The following is a 17727-nucleotide window of genomic DNA, read 5'->3' on the forward strand; positions in this document are numbered from 1 at the left end:
GGTATGCAAGTTGCCCGACACACAAGGCCTGTAGGCCACTTCAAGGCGTGGGTTACAATTATCCTGGTTTTTTTCAGGGGCCGTTGCCACCTACTCATGGGGCTGAAACAGGGTTACCCCCATCACAGTCCATATAGGGATAAGGCTTGGGTATTATTAATCAGAAGCCTGGCTGGTAGAGCAGAATGCACAACCTCCCGAACTATCCTTTGACTTATTCGGAGAGAATCAACAGTAAACTTACGTTGGATTGGTGCAGGACCTTGAGCGAGTTTGAGTTCCACCTCCACATGTTCTTGAACAGTCACTATAGGTCCAGTCACTCCATCCGCCATGTACAACAACTGGGCAGGCCTGAGTGTTGCATTGTAGACCACTGTTAAAACTATTCCCTGAGCATTGTGATCCACCATTCTGGGGTCTATATGAGAAAGAGAGAAATAATGAAACTGTATTTAATCAATTATTTTTGTGCTGGATATGTGGCATGGTGTACCCCCTCCCCGATTGTGTCTTAATTGTGTTCTGCAAATCTCAGGAATTCTTTTGAGGATTTTGAGACGGGGAGGGTGTACTTCTGTGCAAGAGGAAGAGAGCATTTTTTTTTGGGGGGGGGGAGAACATCATTTGCCACAAATTAGGCATGGTATATTTTTTGTTGAAGTTTACTTGAATCAAATGATGAATTTTTGTTCAGACTTTTATGAATAGAGTTGATAATAAACTTACGTTGGACTTGTGCAGGTTCTTGAGCGAGTTTGAGTTCCGCCACCACAAGTTGTAGAACAAGCACTATAGGTCCAGTCAGTCCATCCGCCATGTACAACAACTGGGCAAGCTTGAGTGTTGCATGTCAAACCAACTTCTTGAGTATTTCCTGAGCACTGTGAGCCTCCATTCTGTGGACTGAGGAGCAAATAAACAACAAATGTTATAATTTAGTACAAGATTTATTCATTTTGGTTTTAACATACACACGTATGTGTGTCAGAACTGTATATACTCGGTACTTTCCCGAGCTCTGTGAAAACAAAACACAAGCATATTACACGGGTAGGATTCGACCCCACGAACTTTGCAATTCTAGTACAATATTACTTCAATTTTATGGATGTTCATTCTACTCAAAGGGCTTTAAATGACAAGATATTGCATGATTTTGCTGCAACATTTAAAGCCATTGGACACTTTCGGTAAACAGTATTGTCCAAGTCCCACACTTCGTGTATCACAACTTATTTATAAAATAACAATTTGTGTTATTACATGTGTTTAAAATAAATCCGTAATTCTCGCTATCGAGAATTGGTAATGTTTTAATGTTTTCTCAAAAAGTAAAGCATTTCATGGAATAATATTTCAAGAGAAGTCTTTCACCATTACCTTCTGTAAACCCTGTAAATTATTTGTAAATCTGTAAACTTTTTTTTCTGTACCAAAAGTGTATAATGGCTTTAATCCAAGTATCAAGTTTCTGATTGATTGAAATGATATCTGATTAACTGAATCAAGTAAAAGTACTTTACAACTTACAAAGGATTGCTACATGATCTTGAGCGAGTTTGAGTTCCACCGCCACAGGTTCTAGAACAAGAACTGTAGGTCCAGTCAGTCCATCCGCCATGTACAACAACAGGGCAAGCCTAAATAAAAACGACCAAAAGTATTTCTGAGTGTTATCCTTTAAGTTACTATCAACATAGCTATCTGAATCATTAAATACAAGAATATTTGTTGTTTGATTTTGAAGGAATTAATTGTGTACCTGAGTGTTGCATGAGATGCTGTTGTCAAAGCTGCTACCTGAGCACTGTGAACCGCCGTTCTGAGGTCTGTTTGAATACAAAAAGATAAACAAATTATTAAAACTTAATGAAGTAAAAACATCTTGAATTAACTACCATATAGATAAGTTGCAATAGACGCAATTTTTACGGGCGAATTGCATTTTGGCTTGCAGGCGCGTCAAGTGCTCAGTTTACTAACGCAACCACGCTGTTTACTAACCAAGCAGGCAACTAGTTTTACGAAATGCGCGCGTGCTGCCTGTCGTTCTCAAGCAAAACGCATGGCTGTGTGTTCCATGCCTGTAAAGATGGCCGATTTACATCATGTGGGAACTATCTCTTTCACAACACAAATTGGATATATCTGTTACTGGTAGAGGGCAATGATGCTCCAATAAACAAATCAATGGAGAAGTTTAAGTTAACTTTCAACAAACGAGTTTACTTTCAACAAAGAATGCAAAAACAAATCTTGTTATTGCTATTTTATATGAGGGGAAAACAAATTTAAGTTTGGATCAAGTCTAGAACTAGAGTTGTTTGAAACTTACGTTGGATTTGTGCAAGTTCTTGAGCGAGTTTGAGTTCCTCCACCACAGGTTCTAGAACAACCGCTGTAGGTCCAATCACTCCATCCACCATGAACCACTGTAGGGCAAATCTAGAGAGAACAAAATCAAAACATTTTATTGAAAGTACTCCCAACATTTGCAAAACCACATTACAACAATTTTAAATGATACAATTTGATTTTGTAGTAACTAATGTCTCTTTGTTCAGTAAGTGCCGTTTGTTTTAGCACTGATTTCACACAAAGACATAATTGATGTTAGTTCTTTGTTGAATTTATTTCAAAAGGTGAAGTTTTAGAATAAAGCTTGACTCTTACCTGAGTATTACAGGTGACGATTTCATTGGTGTTACCAAAACAATTTTGACCACCATTTTGAGGACTGAAATACAAACAAATCAAAAGTATTATCATTACACTCAAAATATAAATGTGTAATGAGTAGATTCCTTCTTCAGAATCCAACCCCACAGATAAATTTTAAAGGATACTTTGAGATTGTTTACAGATTACATTTTAACTCTGAAGCTTATTTCTGAAGCTAGTTTGGTTTGAGTTTTCGACTTTTTGAACTTTCAGTTCATTTATTCTGGTTGTGAAGCCAAGAACTCTTAGAAAAGTGAACTTAATCACTGTACTAGCCAAAAACCCCATGGAGAGAAGACAAGGAAGGAAGTTTCAGTTAAAGATGTGGGAGCAAAACTTTAAATTATATTCCAGGGGAAAACCCCACACCTTCAAGTAGTGACCCAAAACCCAAATTGGATATATCTGTTACTGGTAGAGGGCAATGATGCTCCAATAAACAAATCAATGGAGAAGTTTAAGTTAACTTTCAACAAACGAGTTTACTTTCAACAAAGAATGCAAAAACAAATCTTGTTATTGCTATTTTATATGAGGGGAAAACAAATTTAAGTTTGGATCAAGTCTAGAACTAGAGTTGTTTGAAACTTACGTTGGATTTGTGCAAGTTCTTGAGCGAGTTTGAGTTCCTCCACCACAAGTTCTAGAACAACCGCTGTAGGTCCAATCACTCCATCCACCATGAACCACTGTAGGGCAAATCTAGAGAGAACAAAATCAAAACATTTTATTGAAAGTACTCCCAACATTTGCAAAACCACATTACAACAATTTTAAATGATACAATTTGATTTTGTAGTAACTAATGTCTCTTTGTTCAGTAAGTGCCGTTTGTTTTAGCACTGATTTCACACAAAGACATAATTGATGTTAGTTCTTTGTTGAATTTATTTCAAAAGGTGAAGTTTTAGAATAAAGCTTGACTCTTACCTGAGTATTACAGGTGACGATTTCATTGGTGTTACCAAAACAATTTTGACCACCATTTTGAGGACTGAAATACAAACAAATCAAAAGTATTATCATTACACTCAAAATATAAATGTGTAATGAGTAGATTCCTTCTTCAGAATCCAACCCCACAGATAAATTTTAAAGGATACTTTGAGATTGTTTACAGATTACATTTTAACTCTGAAGCTTATTTCTGAAGCTAGTTTGGTTTGAGTTTTCGACTTTTTGAACTTTCAGTTCATTTATTCTGGTTGTGAAGCCAAGAACTCTTAGAAAAGTGAACTTAATCACTGTACTAGCCAAAAACCCCATGGAGAGAAGACAAGGAAGGAAGTTTCAGTTAAAGATGTGGGAGCAAAACTTTAAATTATATTCCAGGGGAAAACCCCACACCTTCAAGTAGTGACCCAAAACCCAATTCGCATTGTGCCCCTAGCGAGATTCGACGCGAGTTCCTAGAGGTGGAAGGCAAGGAAATATACCACTTCAAAATTTAACACTTACGCAGGATTTGTACAAGTTCTTGTAAGAGTCTGTTGTCCACCACCGCACGTTCTTGAGCAGGGTCCAAACTGCCATTGTGTCCAGCCTCCATTCACAACAGTTAAACATGCCTGTCAAATCAAAATCAAATTTTTAGTAAAACATTACGGAAGTGTACAATTACGTTTAAAAATCTTTGAGAAGTTTGGTTTTGTTGTTATGAGACATGAGGAAGAGTTGCGCTTACCTGTACAAAACATGTCTGTGTATCAGAGGAACTTCCAGCACACTGTTGACCTCCATTCTGTGGACTGTCAGATAGTTCAAAAATAGACACAATTACTTCATTTCAAAAATAGAAAGCAGTTCCCTTACTATGCTTTCTTACTATGCTTCCATTATTCTCTCACAATTTTGACGACCAATTGTGTTAATATTTTCACAGGTTTGTTATTTCATGCATATGTTGGGATACACCAAGTGAGAAGACTGGTCTTAAATGTTTTCAGTTGGATAAACTACAAGCCAAAAAGGTCATAGTAAAATTGCTACTTACACTGGGTTATTACACTGCCTTGTTCGTGTCCATAAACCTAGACCGCACGTAAGAGAGCATTGTCCAAAGGGTGTCCAGTTTGACCATCCACCATTTATAACGACACCGGTTGGAGGTAGTACATCGGGAGTCTCAGATGAAGTTACGCAGGTACCTTTGTAGCATCGCTACAACCAAGCAAAAATAAACCAACGTGTTCATGTCGAACATAATACAGATACAGATCAGATACTTCAACTTAAAGCCCTGTCATCACACAGGCCTGGATAACGACAACGACAATGACAACGAGAATGTTAACGATGCACGCCCTCGATTGGTGTATACTGCGTGGAGCATTTAAACCAATAGAATGCGTTTTCTTTGCATCATGATCGTTATCGTTTTCGTTATCGCTGCAGTGTGAATTGGCCTTCATTCCGTACAGATTTTCAAATCTAAAATTTAAAATTTGACTTTGAGAGATTCTGAGGAAAAAAAAATCATCATTTTATAGCCATCACTTCATTCCGACCTTGATTATTCTTTGATTTAGAGACTTAGGACCAGCTGTGGATTTCACAAAGAGTTAAGACTAGTCCCATCTCAAGTTAGAGTGACTCTTCCTAACTTAGGACTAGCCTTAACTTTTTAATATCTCCTAGGACTAGTCCTAACTTAGGACTAGCCCTAACTCTTTGTGAAATTGACCCCATGTCACACAAGGAATTTTACAGGTAACCAGTTCCCGACAATCTCAAACAAGAGAATCCATTCACATTTGAATGTTTGCATAGTTTCCAGCAAATAAAAACATAAAATACATCAAAGAATAAAGAAGCTGCCTATTTCTACATCCATTCTATGGCGAATTACACCTTTAAGATAAACTACCAGTAAAAGGAACTTTTGTTTAAAGGGAAGGTACACGTTTGGTAATTACTCAAAACAAATATTAACTTAAAAAACTGACTTGGTAACGAGCATTGGAGAGCTGTTGATAGTATAAAACATTGTGGGAAAGGACTCCCTCTGAAGTAATGTAATTTCTCACTAAAATAATAAAAGACTTCTAGCTGGAAGTCTTTTATTCCTAACTGAAAGCACACAAATTCGTCCAACAAGGGTGTTTTTCTTTCATCATTTTCTCGCAACTTTGATGACCAATTGAGCTCAAATTTTCACAGGCTTGTTATTTTATGCTTATTGGATACACCAAGTGAGAACAGTGGTCTTTGACAATTACAAAACGTGTACAGTGCCTTTAAACTGTTTAGTTTAAACTAACTTACCTGACCACTTCCACAGTCAGTTCCATCCACAGCGGCTACCCCAGTACCAGCACACCTGCCATTAGCAAATCTACATGCCAAATGACCACATATATTCTGGAAACAATCCAAAAATAAAACATCATAATTGGAATTTTAAACTATGCATGTTGGAAGTATAACTGAGAGAGGTTTACGGTAGCACCATGTGAACATCTCTTTTGAGTAGTGTTGAATCTGAAAAGAACCGGTGGTTAACGACTCAACGTTTCCATCAGTATGCTCCCTCTGAAGTGAAGTAGTTTTTGAGAAAGAAGTTAATTTTCCACGAATTTGATTTCGAGACCTCAAATTTAGAATTTGAGGTCTCGAAATCAAGCATATAAAAGCACACAACTTCGAGTGACAAGGGTGTTTTTTCTTTCATTATTATTTCGCAACTTCGACGACCAATTGAATTCAAATTTTCACAGGTTTGTTATTTTATGCATATGTTGAGATACAACAAGTGAGAAGACTCGTCTTTGACATTAATCAACAGTGTCCAGAGTCTTTAAGGGGATTTGACTTTTTGTTTCAGATATCCTTTTTTTTTTGCAAGATACAGAAAGCCACTAGATTATTTTAGTAATAAGAGATGGTTTATTTTTTTGGTTTTTACTCACAGTATGACTGGTGCAAACTCCTACAAAGTCCCCTCTGATAAGACGACACTGTTCATCAGCATTATACATAGAGGTGAGTCCTGGCATACCAGTTTCGTCAATAGGAAAGGTAGAAACTCCTTGGTCATCATTCAAACACGAACCTCCGAAGAAACTGTTCGAACTGGACAAATAAACAAAGACAAATTAGCATTTTCAATACTTTGAAATTATCATTAATAATATTAATAATATACATAACTTAAAGAGCACATATCACCGTAAGGTCCCTATGCACTTGAAAGAGGTCCCTATTCACCCGAAAGAGAGCAAGAAATATGTTGAAAAAGGCAGAAAAGAATGAAATTAACTGTAATAATATTGATTGAACACCTGTGTTTCAACCGGGTTTTAAATTGATCAGTAGTTTCAGACTGTTTGACATTGTGTGGTTATTCTTTCAAAGAAGCAGCAGAACGATAGGTGATATCATGGGGCTGACTGAAGATGTTTCTTCTTTGAACGTAGATTTCTAGCAGGTTGATACATCTGAACTAGATACTTGAGATAATCATTTTCAAAGTTTTGATGTTGAAAACAAGCAGAATTTTTAATAGCTGAGATGTTATATTTGACGTGACGTTGACAGATTTTTGAGCTCGTTTGTTAACTCACCAGAGGAAAGAAGTATACTGTTCTTGACTACAAGTTGACCATTTGAAGGATTCAGGTCCATTACTACGAAATGATGACATGATGTTCATACCGTCCTCACAACCTGAACCAGTACCATCATGCTCCATACCCAAACTTAAGGTAAGTAAATAGACAAATCATTGTCACTTTGTTATTCCATGATCAATAAATAGCACACAAAACCCTCACTAATCTGGAAGTTGAAATGTTAAAGGAACACGTTGCCTTGGATCGGACGAGTTGGTCAAAACAAAAGCGTTTGTAACCGTTTTTTATAAAATGCATATGGTTGGAAAGATGTTTTAAAAGTAGAATACAATGATCCACACAAGTTTGCCTCGAAATTGCGTGGTTTTCCTTCTACTGTGCGAACTAACATGGTCGGCCATTTATGGGAGTCAAAATTTTGACCCCCATAAATGGCCGACGTGTTAGTCGACGAGGTAAAAGGAAAACCACGCAATTTTGAGGCATGTTTGTGTGGATCATTGTATTCTACTTTTACAACATCTTTCTACCCATGTGCATTTTATAACAAACGGTTACAAACGCTTTTCAAAGACCAACTCGACCGATCCAAGGCAACGTGTTCCTTTAAGTGCTTTATTTGTGGCTCGTATCAGGTAAATTGGTCCATAGTTTATATCTGGATTTAAATCGATGTTATAGATATCAAGTCTTAGGCTTGATTTCATAAAGCTGTTGAGCAGAAAATAGTGCGGACAAATTTCTTTGCTAAGCAAACATTTTGTGGGGCACCAGTCACACCAAAGTGAGATTTTGGCTGGTAACCTATTTCTGTTCAGCAGTACTTTTCTGTGCTTAGCAAGGTTGTTTGCTTACACAGGCTTCATGAAATTGAGCCCAGAACTAAAGTTTGATTTGAGTCACAATGATTTGAGTCACATTGATAAAGACTTGGAATTATTTATCATAAATCAGAATAAGACTTGATCTAAGTGCCTTGAAACTCAGACTAGACCCGAGTGATTTTGACCCACCATGCGAAATGTTACAGTACTCACTTATGTCCCAACTCATGAGTCGCGATTAGACCAGATCCAAATCCATTTTCCTCCACCAGACCGCAAGCAAACCGGCCGGAACATGTCCCATTAATCTGAGCAATTCCAAGTAGGTTGGTATTGCCATTTAACTCTAAGTCGTATCTGAGGAAGAAAAAGAGAATGTACAATAGTTATGTTTAGTGGTTGCACTACTTGTATTGCAGTCGTAGTTTCGAGTTCAATCCTTGCCTTGGTTGGTTTATACACTAAATTCAGTTGATAAAAGTGGTTTAGTTTTGTCATAGTGTATGTACTAGCATTCCGAGGTCTGTCTGGAAACAAACACTAACTTGTAACAATTTGTTGAAATGAATGACATTTCTTGAAATAAGTACAATATTGTGCACCTGATGGTTGAGAAAAGTTAGTTTTGTCATATTAAGATATTTGCATTGGGGATAAAGAATATATTTTTGTTTTATTTTACCCCTACTCCGATGTGTGTTAGCACTGTATACTCAGTACTGACATGAGTCTTGTGAAAAAATATCACAGGCATGTTACTCGGGTGGGATTCGAACCCATGACCTTTGCAATTCTTGAGCAGTGTCATACCAACTAGACTACCGAGATTGCCCGATAGCTGGAGGCAGTTCGAATCCAATGTTTTGGCTTCGGGTACCGCAACGATATAATGAGAAAAGTGGTTTAGTGGTTTGGTCAATTGGGAGTATGCAACCAACAAAATGCACAAACATCTTTTATTTCTCCATATTACAAACCAAATTAAGTAAAATTTGAATGAGTTTATAGGATGATTTGGTTGAAGGAAAGTTTCCTACCTTGAGAGGAGCAAGGCACTATCATAGTGAAGTGGGTCGTCATCTCCCGGTGCGTTGATAGCATGTTGGTATTGACAGAAACTATCAAGTGTTGCTCCACCATCTCTACTTACAGATAAAGTCCCACCGTTGTATGCAGTCTAGAAATAGAAGAAGTCAAAACATATCAATGTTGGTCAAAAGAGTTTGATTCTTACAAAAACAGCCCATGTTTATGTCAAGGATTAAATCACAGGGAAATTGAGTTATACTGACTTTGTAAGGTGTGGGGTGAAACAAAAATTTGCTCAAAAATAAAGTATTGTTTTGACTCATTTAAATCTTGTTAAAGGCAGTGGACACTATTGGTTATTACTCAAAATAATTATTATCATAAAACCTTTCTTGATTACGAGTAATGGGGAGAGGTTGATGGTATAAAACATTGAGAGAAACAGCTCCCTCTGAAGTGACGTAGTTTTCAAGAAAGAAGTAATTTTCCACAAATGTGATTTCGAGACCTCAGATTTAGAATTTGAGGGATCGCAATCAAGCATCTGAAAGCACACAACTTCGTGTGACCTTGGTGCGACAAGGGTGTTTTTTTCTTTCATTAATATCTTGTAACTTCAACGACCGATTGAGCTCAAATTTTCACAGGTTTGTTATTTTATGCATCAGGAGATACACCAACTGTGAAGACTAGTCTTTGACAATTACCAATAGAGTCCAATGTCTTTAAAGTAAAAGTAAGTTTGATAGAACAGACTTTAGCTTATTAATTTTGGTTTTTACCCATACACCGATGTGTGTTAGCACTGTATACTCAGTACTTTCCCGAGTCCTGTGAAAAAATTATCACAGGCATGTTACTCGGGTGGGATTCGAACCCACGACCCTTGCAATTCTAGAGCAGTGTCTTACCAACTAGACTACCGAGGTTGCCGGCAGCTAGAGGCAGTTCGAATCCTATGTTTTGGCAGCGGGTACCGCAACGATATAATAGATGTTAAATTTGCATCTGGGATAAAGAATATTAATTTTGGTTTTTACCCATACACCGATGTGTGTTAGCACTGTATACTCAGTACTTTCCCGAGTCCTGTGAAAAAATATCACAGGCATGTTACTCGGGTGGGATTCGAACCCACGACCCTTGCAATTCTAAAGCAGTGTCTTACCAACTAGACTACCGAGGTTGCCGGCAGCTAGAGGCAGTTCGAATCCTATGTTTTGGCAGCGGGTACCGCAACGATATAATAGATGTTAAATTTGCATCGGGGATAAAGAATATTAATTTTGGTTTTTACCCATACACCGATGTGTGTTAGCACTGTATACTCAGTACTTTCCCGAGTCCTGTGAAAAAAAAATATCACAGGCATGTTACTCGGGTGGGATTCGAACCCACGACCCTTGCAATTCTAGAGCAGTGTCTTACCAACTAGACTACCGAGGTTGCCGGCAGCTAGAGGCAGTTCGAATCCTATGTTTTGGCAGCGGGTACCGCAACGATATAATAGATGTTAAATTTGCATCGGGGATAAAGAATATTAATTTTGGTTTTTACCCATACACCGATGTGTGTTAGCACTGTATACTCAGTACTTTCCCGAGTCCTGTGAAAAAATATCACAGGCATGTTACTCGGGTGGGATTCGAACCCACGACCCTTGCAATTCTAGAGCAGTGTCTTACCAACTAGACTACCGAGGTTGCCGGCAGCTAGAGGCAGTTCGAATCCTATGTTTTGGCAGCGGGTACCGCAACGATATAATAGATGTTAAATTTGCATCGGGGATAAAGAATATTAATTTTGGTTTTTACCCATACACCGATGTGTGTTAGCACTGTATACTCAGTACTTTCCCGAGTCCTGTGAAAAAATATCACAGGCATGTTACTCGGGTGGGATTCGAACCCACGACCCTTGCAATTCTAGAGCAGTGTCTTACCAACTAGACTACCGAGGTTGCCGGCAGCTAGAGGCAGTTCGAATCCTATGTTTTGGCAGCGGGTACCGCAACGATATAATAGATGTTAAATTTGCATCGGGGATAAAGAATATTAACTTCACATGACTCGGGAAAGTACTGAGCATACAGTATTAACACACATCAGTGTTTGGGTAAAAACCAAAATTAATATTCTTTATCCCGATGCAAATTTAACATCTATATAATATATTGTTGCGGTACCCACTGCCAAAACATGGATTTGAAACTGCCTCTAGCTACCGGCAATCTTGGTAGTCTAGTTGGTGAAACACTGCTCTAGAATTGCAAGGGTCGTGGGTTCGAATCCCACCCGAGTAACATGCCTGTGATATTTTTTCACAGGACTCGGGAAAGTACTGAGTATACAGTGCTAACACACATCGGTGTATGGGTAAAAACCAAAATTAATATTCTTTATCCCCGATGCAAATTTAACATCTATTAGACTTTAGCTTGTTGAGATTTTTTATTAATGACAAATAATAATTCAGATATACTTACAAAGTCGCTGTTGAGTACGACGAGTCGAACAACCTTAATTGTCAAAGGACTGCCAAGAGATTCATGCTGGTAGTTACTGGCAACCTTAACAGACAAAAACAAAATTCAAAAATAAAATTCGTTTTATTTTCTTTGGTTTTATTTTCACATACACTCTTGATTTGCTGGGATGTAGAACAAAGAGCCATTCCAACTACTCTATTCCACATACTGCCATCTCTTTGGAACTCCTTGCCCGATGCATGTTTCCCTCCATCCTACAATCTATACTGTTTTAAGAGGAATATCAATTCCTACCTTCAGCTCCCCTAAGTGATTTTTCACATGTGAGTGGCTTTTTAAGTCTTGTTTTTGGCAAACTTGCATACAAAAGAAATATATAAAAAAACATTACAAAACTTCAAAAGAAACTACGTACTGCATCTCTTTGGAGCTCCTTGCCTGGTGGTTGTTTCCCCCCCTACCATTCTACAATCTGGACTGTTTTAAGAGGAATATCAATTCCCGACTCCAGCTCTCCTGAGTTATTTTCATGTTTAATCATTTTCTTCTAGTAGCCCCTTACCTAGAGTGGCTTTAAGCCGTGTTTTGGGGCGAACTTGCAATTAAAAAAAAAAAAATTAAGAAAAGATTCTTACTGTGTTCATGAGTGTGAGAGTGTAGTCCTGAACATCTCTTACTGCTCGATGAAACTCATTCAATGAAGAGTCTACTACAACCATCAGTTCAAGAGTTCTTGCTCCAACAGGGGTACCATTAGGACAAGTAGCAGCGCGTTTCTTCCTTCTCCTAGCTCCTTCTGAATCTTCATCATCATGTTCCTCCGTATGTTCAGTTTCGTTCATTGATTGGTTCATTGCCATGTGGGTGTTTGCATAATGATAGGCATCTGTAGGGCAAAGAAATCATCAGTTAAAATCAATCAAACCAAATTCAGTCTTTTCAGTTCAATTCAATTCAATTTGTTTCAATTCAATCAACATTTATTTCCATATTGGTGATAAGGGGAGAGTAATAAACAAATTAAGTACACTTAAAGTCAAAGACAGCCGTGATCAGGTCCAATTTCATAGAGCTGCTAAGCACAAAAATTTGCTTAGCATGAAATTTCTTCCTTGAAAACAGGATTAGGCCTACCAACTAAATGTCAAAGTGATTTTCAAGATAAGCAAACAACAGACGAATACCAAGTAACAAGCAATATGCAACAAATGGAAATTTTTATCAAGGAAGAAATTTCATGCTAAGCAAATTTTTGTGCTTAGCAGCTCTATGAAATTAGACCCTTGTCAAGAAAAATAATTAATGAAATAAACACAGTCTCTACATTATAATAAGCTGACATACATTGAGCGTCTTTTCTATAGGATGCAAACCCCAACACAGATCCAAAATCAAAATCACAGACAGCCCAAAATCAAAATCACTTATCAAGCAAGCAATAGCCTGCCCTCTATCATTCCAACCAACTTACCGAAATCCAAAGCACAGTAATGATCAGCCGAGGCACTATTGGTCGAATTGGCAGTCACGTCATCGGACTCAGCCGATCGTCTGTATACAATATGTGGGTTACTGAGGTCTCTTCTCTTACGTTGAACGGATTGAGTGTGATTATCAGATAGCTTCTGAATGAAGAGTTCAAATCCTTCTAGCTTCACCATACCAGACTAGAAAAGAAGAAAGAAACAGATCATGAAATTAATGTTGTTCAAGATTTTGTATAGATATTGTCCATTAACATTTTTATCTTATTTAATTCACCTTTAAAACGTCAACCTTATCCTTCAGTACCATATTCTCAACTACCACCCAAACTCTACCTACCACGTATCCTTGCCACCCCTCCCTAACAGCCCCGCCCATCCCCACCCGCCCCACCCCCTAGCTATAGTCACCTCATCCTTCCTCCCTGTCTCTACCCCCCCCCCCCCCCGCCAATCCCATACACAAGAAATGGAATACCATTTTAGGTTTGGTTCGACTTTTTCTCAAAGAATTTCGATTCGATAATCGATTGAATAATCAATTTGTGCGGTTTGTTAAGACGAGAAAATTAAGCAGCGAAACAGCGTTTTGTTTTTCAACCAATCATGGAGGTAGATATAGATTTTCTGACTCCTTGAACCAATCATCAGTTAAAAACAAAACACAACAGAACGCACGTGATGACAATGTGACTCATCATTATTTTCACAACAACCTGTGATACCTTGACAATGGAACACCTGTAATAATACAATGAAAACACCTATTATATTGGAATAACTTACCACACCATTGTTACAAGTGCTGACTGCAACCCGACTGCGTCCTTTGTGTGAAAGGACTTGTCCAAATTTATAACAAGTCTCTTGTTCTGTCGACAGAGGTCGCTCTTCAACACTTCCATCCCCGCTGACATATTCGACTTTGAGACCTTGTCTGGTGAGGAGTTGGTTTGTTGTCAGTTGAAGATGAAATTCTTCACCAAAAGCATTGAACTTGTATTCAGAAATGTCGACTGGAGAATCTGCTCCTCGTCGCTTCCTTTTGCTTTCGACTTCCCATGGGCTGACAACCTCAAACTCCTGAGCTGTAAGTTAACGTAAAAAAATGGGTTGGAGTTTGTAAAACTTCAAAGCATACTGCCTGAGAATATTGTTCGTTCACCAAAGATGGAGGTATATTTCCCCCTTCTACTACCCCTCAATATGACAATGTTCATTTGAATTTGAATAAATACTCTTTCAAAAAAACAATAGTATAGCCTGATGTTTCGACCATAGCAAAGTCTTTCCCGAAGGTTAAATGGCTGTGGTTGGTAAGCAGTAAGCAACAGCCAATTCTATTTTCTACTGTAAAAAGTTTGTTAATTGGCTGACATACCTTCGGCGGCATGGTTGGTGTCCATGTAATGTTTGGCATCCTCCAATGTCAGAACTGCGGGGTCCTGTAACAAACCAAAACACAAACGTTTAGTTTTAAACAATTTGGGGAAAGCAGAAGACCAAATGGGTAAATTCCCGAATGGCGCCACCACTTTTTCACTCATTTTTACAAAAAGGGATATCTCATTGAGGAATTAGATACTATTTCATATCGAATGAAAAAGTGGTGGCGCCTTACGTAAACTTCTCCGAACAAATACTTTCTTGTTGATGTTTGTTATTATAATGTGTGCCTTTGATGTGTCATCTTGAACTGCATTTGTCGAGCAATGCAATAAGTGATTCAGACTAATAACAAAGGACTCAAATTGTATTTGATTTGTATTTGGGCTGTGGTTTCATGCTGGTTCAGTTTCAGTTTATGAAAAGCATTGCATAAATTGATAATAGTAAGTAGGCCTATTGAATTTGAACACCACACCAGATTATTTTTTATTATAATTGGGTTTATTACGAACAATGAGCAGGATTGTATTCATGAGAGGAGACCTTGTGATTCGTGTTCATTTGAGCATGGAGGGAACACAGGCGCCATGATTTGAGGCTCGTTGTGGAAAATAATACCTCACGGTCATGCTCTTTGCATACGAGTGTCATACCCTTACTCTATGGTCATACATGAGTGCAGCATATGAAAAGTTGACTCTATCGCCCACACCCAAATCCTACCAGCTTTCTCTAAACCATACCCAATTAGTGACATATTAGTCAAATTATCATCTATTCATTGTTTATTAACTGGATCAAGTTTCAATTTGTACAAGTTATAACTGTATATGTTTTCTGAGCAATATTATCACACTATGTATTCATTGATGTTGACATGAAGTAAATGTATCTGAGAAAAAAAACATAAACAATAAAACCAAACAATTAATCGAAAGAATTTTTTTTTAAATGCTCACATACTTTAACAACTCTCTTTTTCTCTTATTCATAAGTACCCTTTTAAAGGGAAGGTACACGTTTGGTAATTACTCAAAACAGATATTAACTTAAAAACTGACTGGTAATGAGCTCTGGAGAGCTATTGGTAGTATAAAACATTGTGAGAAACGGCTCCCTCTGAAACATGGAGGTATGCTCTGAAGTAGCATAGATTTAAAGAGAGGTAATTTCTCACTAAAATAAAGCCAGAAGTAATTTATTCCTATCTGAAAGCACACAAAGTCGTCCAACAAGGATGTTTTTCTCTCATCATTTTCTCGCAACTTCGATGACTAATTGAGCCCAAATTTTCACATGCTTAAAGTTATTTTATGCTTATGATGGGATACACCAAGTTCAGTGCCTTTAATTACTCTCTTTTCCTCCTGTTTATTAAGTACTCTTTAAAATTATCTGAAGAATTTCTGAGATTCCAAGAAAACTGACACAATTGGATTGGGGCGGGGCGGGGCAGGAGTGGAGGGGGTGCACGCACTATGCCACGTGTGGAGCGACAATAGTCTTACCACTTCTATGTGAAGTCAGTTTATTTTGTTCAGCACTTTTGCATAATCCGTCTCAAAAAACATAAACACCATTGTCCGCTGAACCTTTTTACACATTGTCATGAATGACCTTTAAACATAAGTCCTCCCTGCTGGGAAGACGGTTGGGCTATTGTCTATTTATTAGGAGAGGACTTTCACGTCCGGAGAAGGCTGGCCGTTCAGTGTGAATTGTTTGCCGTGCATCGAACCAATCGCCCCCTCCGGTTACTGGTCGGTCACGCGCAAGACAATTAAAGCCTTATTCATAGTTTGACTTTAAAAAATTGTTCTTACTTTAATCTCTGAGTGCTGTATTTAAAATTTCTGTGTTTCTGAACCGGGTCCATTGTACATATTTATTAATTGACCAAAATATTGTTGTTTAAAAACCACTGCATGTTTTTTTTCTTTCATTTCGCTTAAAGAAACAAATTATCGCAGACACAGACGAATAACAGCTGGGTTATGCAGCAATGTGGAACGTTTTAAAATCATCACAATGTTGACGTCGTGGGTTTTATGTATTGTTTATTGTAATTAAAATTGACACTGACTGTACATAATTCAGTTGAATTCATGCCTTGTTTAATTGTACTGGTTCCCGCATACTAAATTTGAAGTGTAAATTATATAAAAGCAAATCTGTGCAATGCGCAATGATTGCAATAGCACCTACTGGAGTGGGTCTTATTGAACTGCAGTGAATACACGTTAAAGGCAGTGGACACTATTGGTAATTACTCAAAAAAAATTATGAGCATAAAACCTTTCTTGGTGACGAGTAATGGGGAGAGGTTGATGGTATTAAAAAACATTGTGAGAAACGGCTCCCTCTGAAGTGCCATAGTTTTCGAGAAAGAAGTAGTTTTCCACGAATTTTATTTCGAGACCTCAGATTTAGAACTTCATGGTCTCGAAATCAACCATCTAAACGCACACAACTTCGTGTGACAAGGGTGTTTTTTTCTTTCATTATTATCTCGCAACTTCGATGACTGATTGAGCTCAAATTTTCACAGGTTAGTTATTTTATGCATATGTTGAGATACACCAACTGTGAACGCTAGTCTTTGACAATTCCACTGCCTTTAAGTGCCCCAGGTAGAAAACCTTGTGTCAGTTTAGCAACAGCACCATCCAAACCTAATACGCGATGTTGTATTGTTAAACTTATTAGACGATCAAAAAGTTATTTGAGCCAGAAGAATTTGATAACTTCTGTTCCCCTTGACTGGTTTGTGTGTTTGTTGTTGGACTAAACAAATTTATGCCTGCTTGGTTTACTTTTGACTCGTAGGGACTACCTACTGGTAACTTTGGCTCAAGGGCGGCAGCCTGAAGTCACCATGTTTGGTAAACACTTACAAGCATTGTTTGCACCATGGTAGTAGTACGTAATGGAAATGGTTGTTGAATAATTTGCTTGCTGGTTAGCCGTTGATGAATACAGATTTACAAGGCATTACGTGTATAGAGCAAATACACCATGCCAGTGTATGCTAAAACCGCTGTACAGTGGTTCTCGCATAAAGATGGATTGAACAAAACTACATGTTAAGTTAAAATCTTGACGCATGATCTCTCAAGTTTAGGCCTACCTTAAAGCCATTGGACACTTTCGGTACAGAAACAAAATCAAAAGTTCACAGATTTACAAATATTTTACAGGGTTACAGAAGGTAATAGTGA

General features: G+C 37.9%; 1 protein-coding gene and 1 long non-coding RNA gene across 3 annotated transcripts in view; one reads left to right on the forward strand and one right to left on the reverse strand.

Annotated features, from left to right (window-relative positions):
* The window catches only part of LOC139948281 (A disintegrin and metalloproteinase with thrombospondin motifs 10-like), a 29486-nt gene that overhangs the window by 10326 nt on the left and 1433 nt on the right, over window positions 1-17727 (reverse strand). Inside the window, exons 2-22 of the mRNA XM_071946382.1 lie at window positions 14502-14565; window positions 13907-14208; window positions 13108-13303; window positions 12272-12522; window positions 11634-11717; window positions 9157-9296; window positions 8333-8476; window positions 7287-7421; window positions 6633-6795; window positions 5989-6084; window positions 4718-4884; window positions 4409-4472; window positions 4183-4292; window positions 3655-3718; window positions 3317-3426; window positions 2677-2740; window positions 2339-2448; window positions 1766-1832; window positions 1534-1643; window positions 730-906; window positions 245-421 (exon numbers count right to left, since the gene is read on the reverse strand). Of these exons, the coding sequence (XP_071802483.1) occupies window positions 245-421; window positions 730-906; window positions 1534-1643; window positions 1766-1832; window positions 2339-2448; window positions 2677-2740; window positions 3317-3426; window positions 3655-3718; window positions 4183-4292; window positions 4409-4472; window positions 4718-4884; window positions 5989-6084; window positions 6633-6795; window positions 7287-7421; window positions 8333-8476; window positions 9157-9296; window positions 11634-11717; window positions 12272-12522; window positions 13108-13303; window positions 13907-14208; window positions 14502-14565 (2795 nt within the window). The remainder of the gene's footprint in view (window positions 1-244; window positions 422-729; window positions 907-1533; window positions 1644-1765; window positions 1833-2338; window positions 2449-2676; window positions 2741-3316; window positions 3427-3654; window positions 3719-4182; window positions 4293-4408; window positions 4473-4717; window positions 4885-5988; window positions 6085-6632; window positions 6796-7286; window positions 7422-8332; window positions 8477-9156; window positions 9297-11633; window positions 11718-12271; window positions 12523-13107; window positions 13304-13906; window positions 14209-14501; window positions 14566-17727) is intronic.
* The window catches only part of LOC139948283 (uncharacterized), a 57292-nt gene continuing 53660 nt past the window's right edge, over window positions 14096-17727 (forward strand). For both annotated transcript variants that reach the window (XR_011787429.1, XR_011787428.1), the window contains exon 1: window positions 14096-14210. This is a non-coding gene — a long non-coding RNA (uncharacterized lncRNA). The remainder of the gene's footprint in view (window positions 14211-17727) is intronic.

This window comes from Asterias amurensis, chromosome 15 (genome assembly GCF_032118995.1).
Source record: "Asterias amurensis chromosome 15, ASM3211899v1".
Taxonomy (NCBI): domain Eukaryota; kingdom Metazoa; phylum Echinodermata; class Asteroidea; order Forcipulatida; family Asteriidae; genus Asterias; species Asterias amurensis.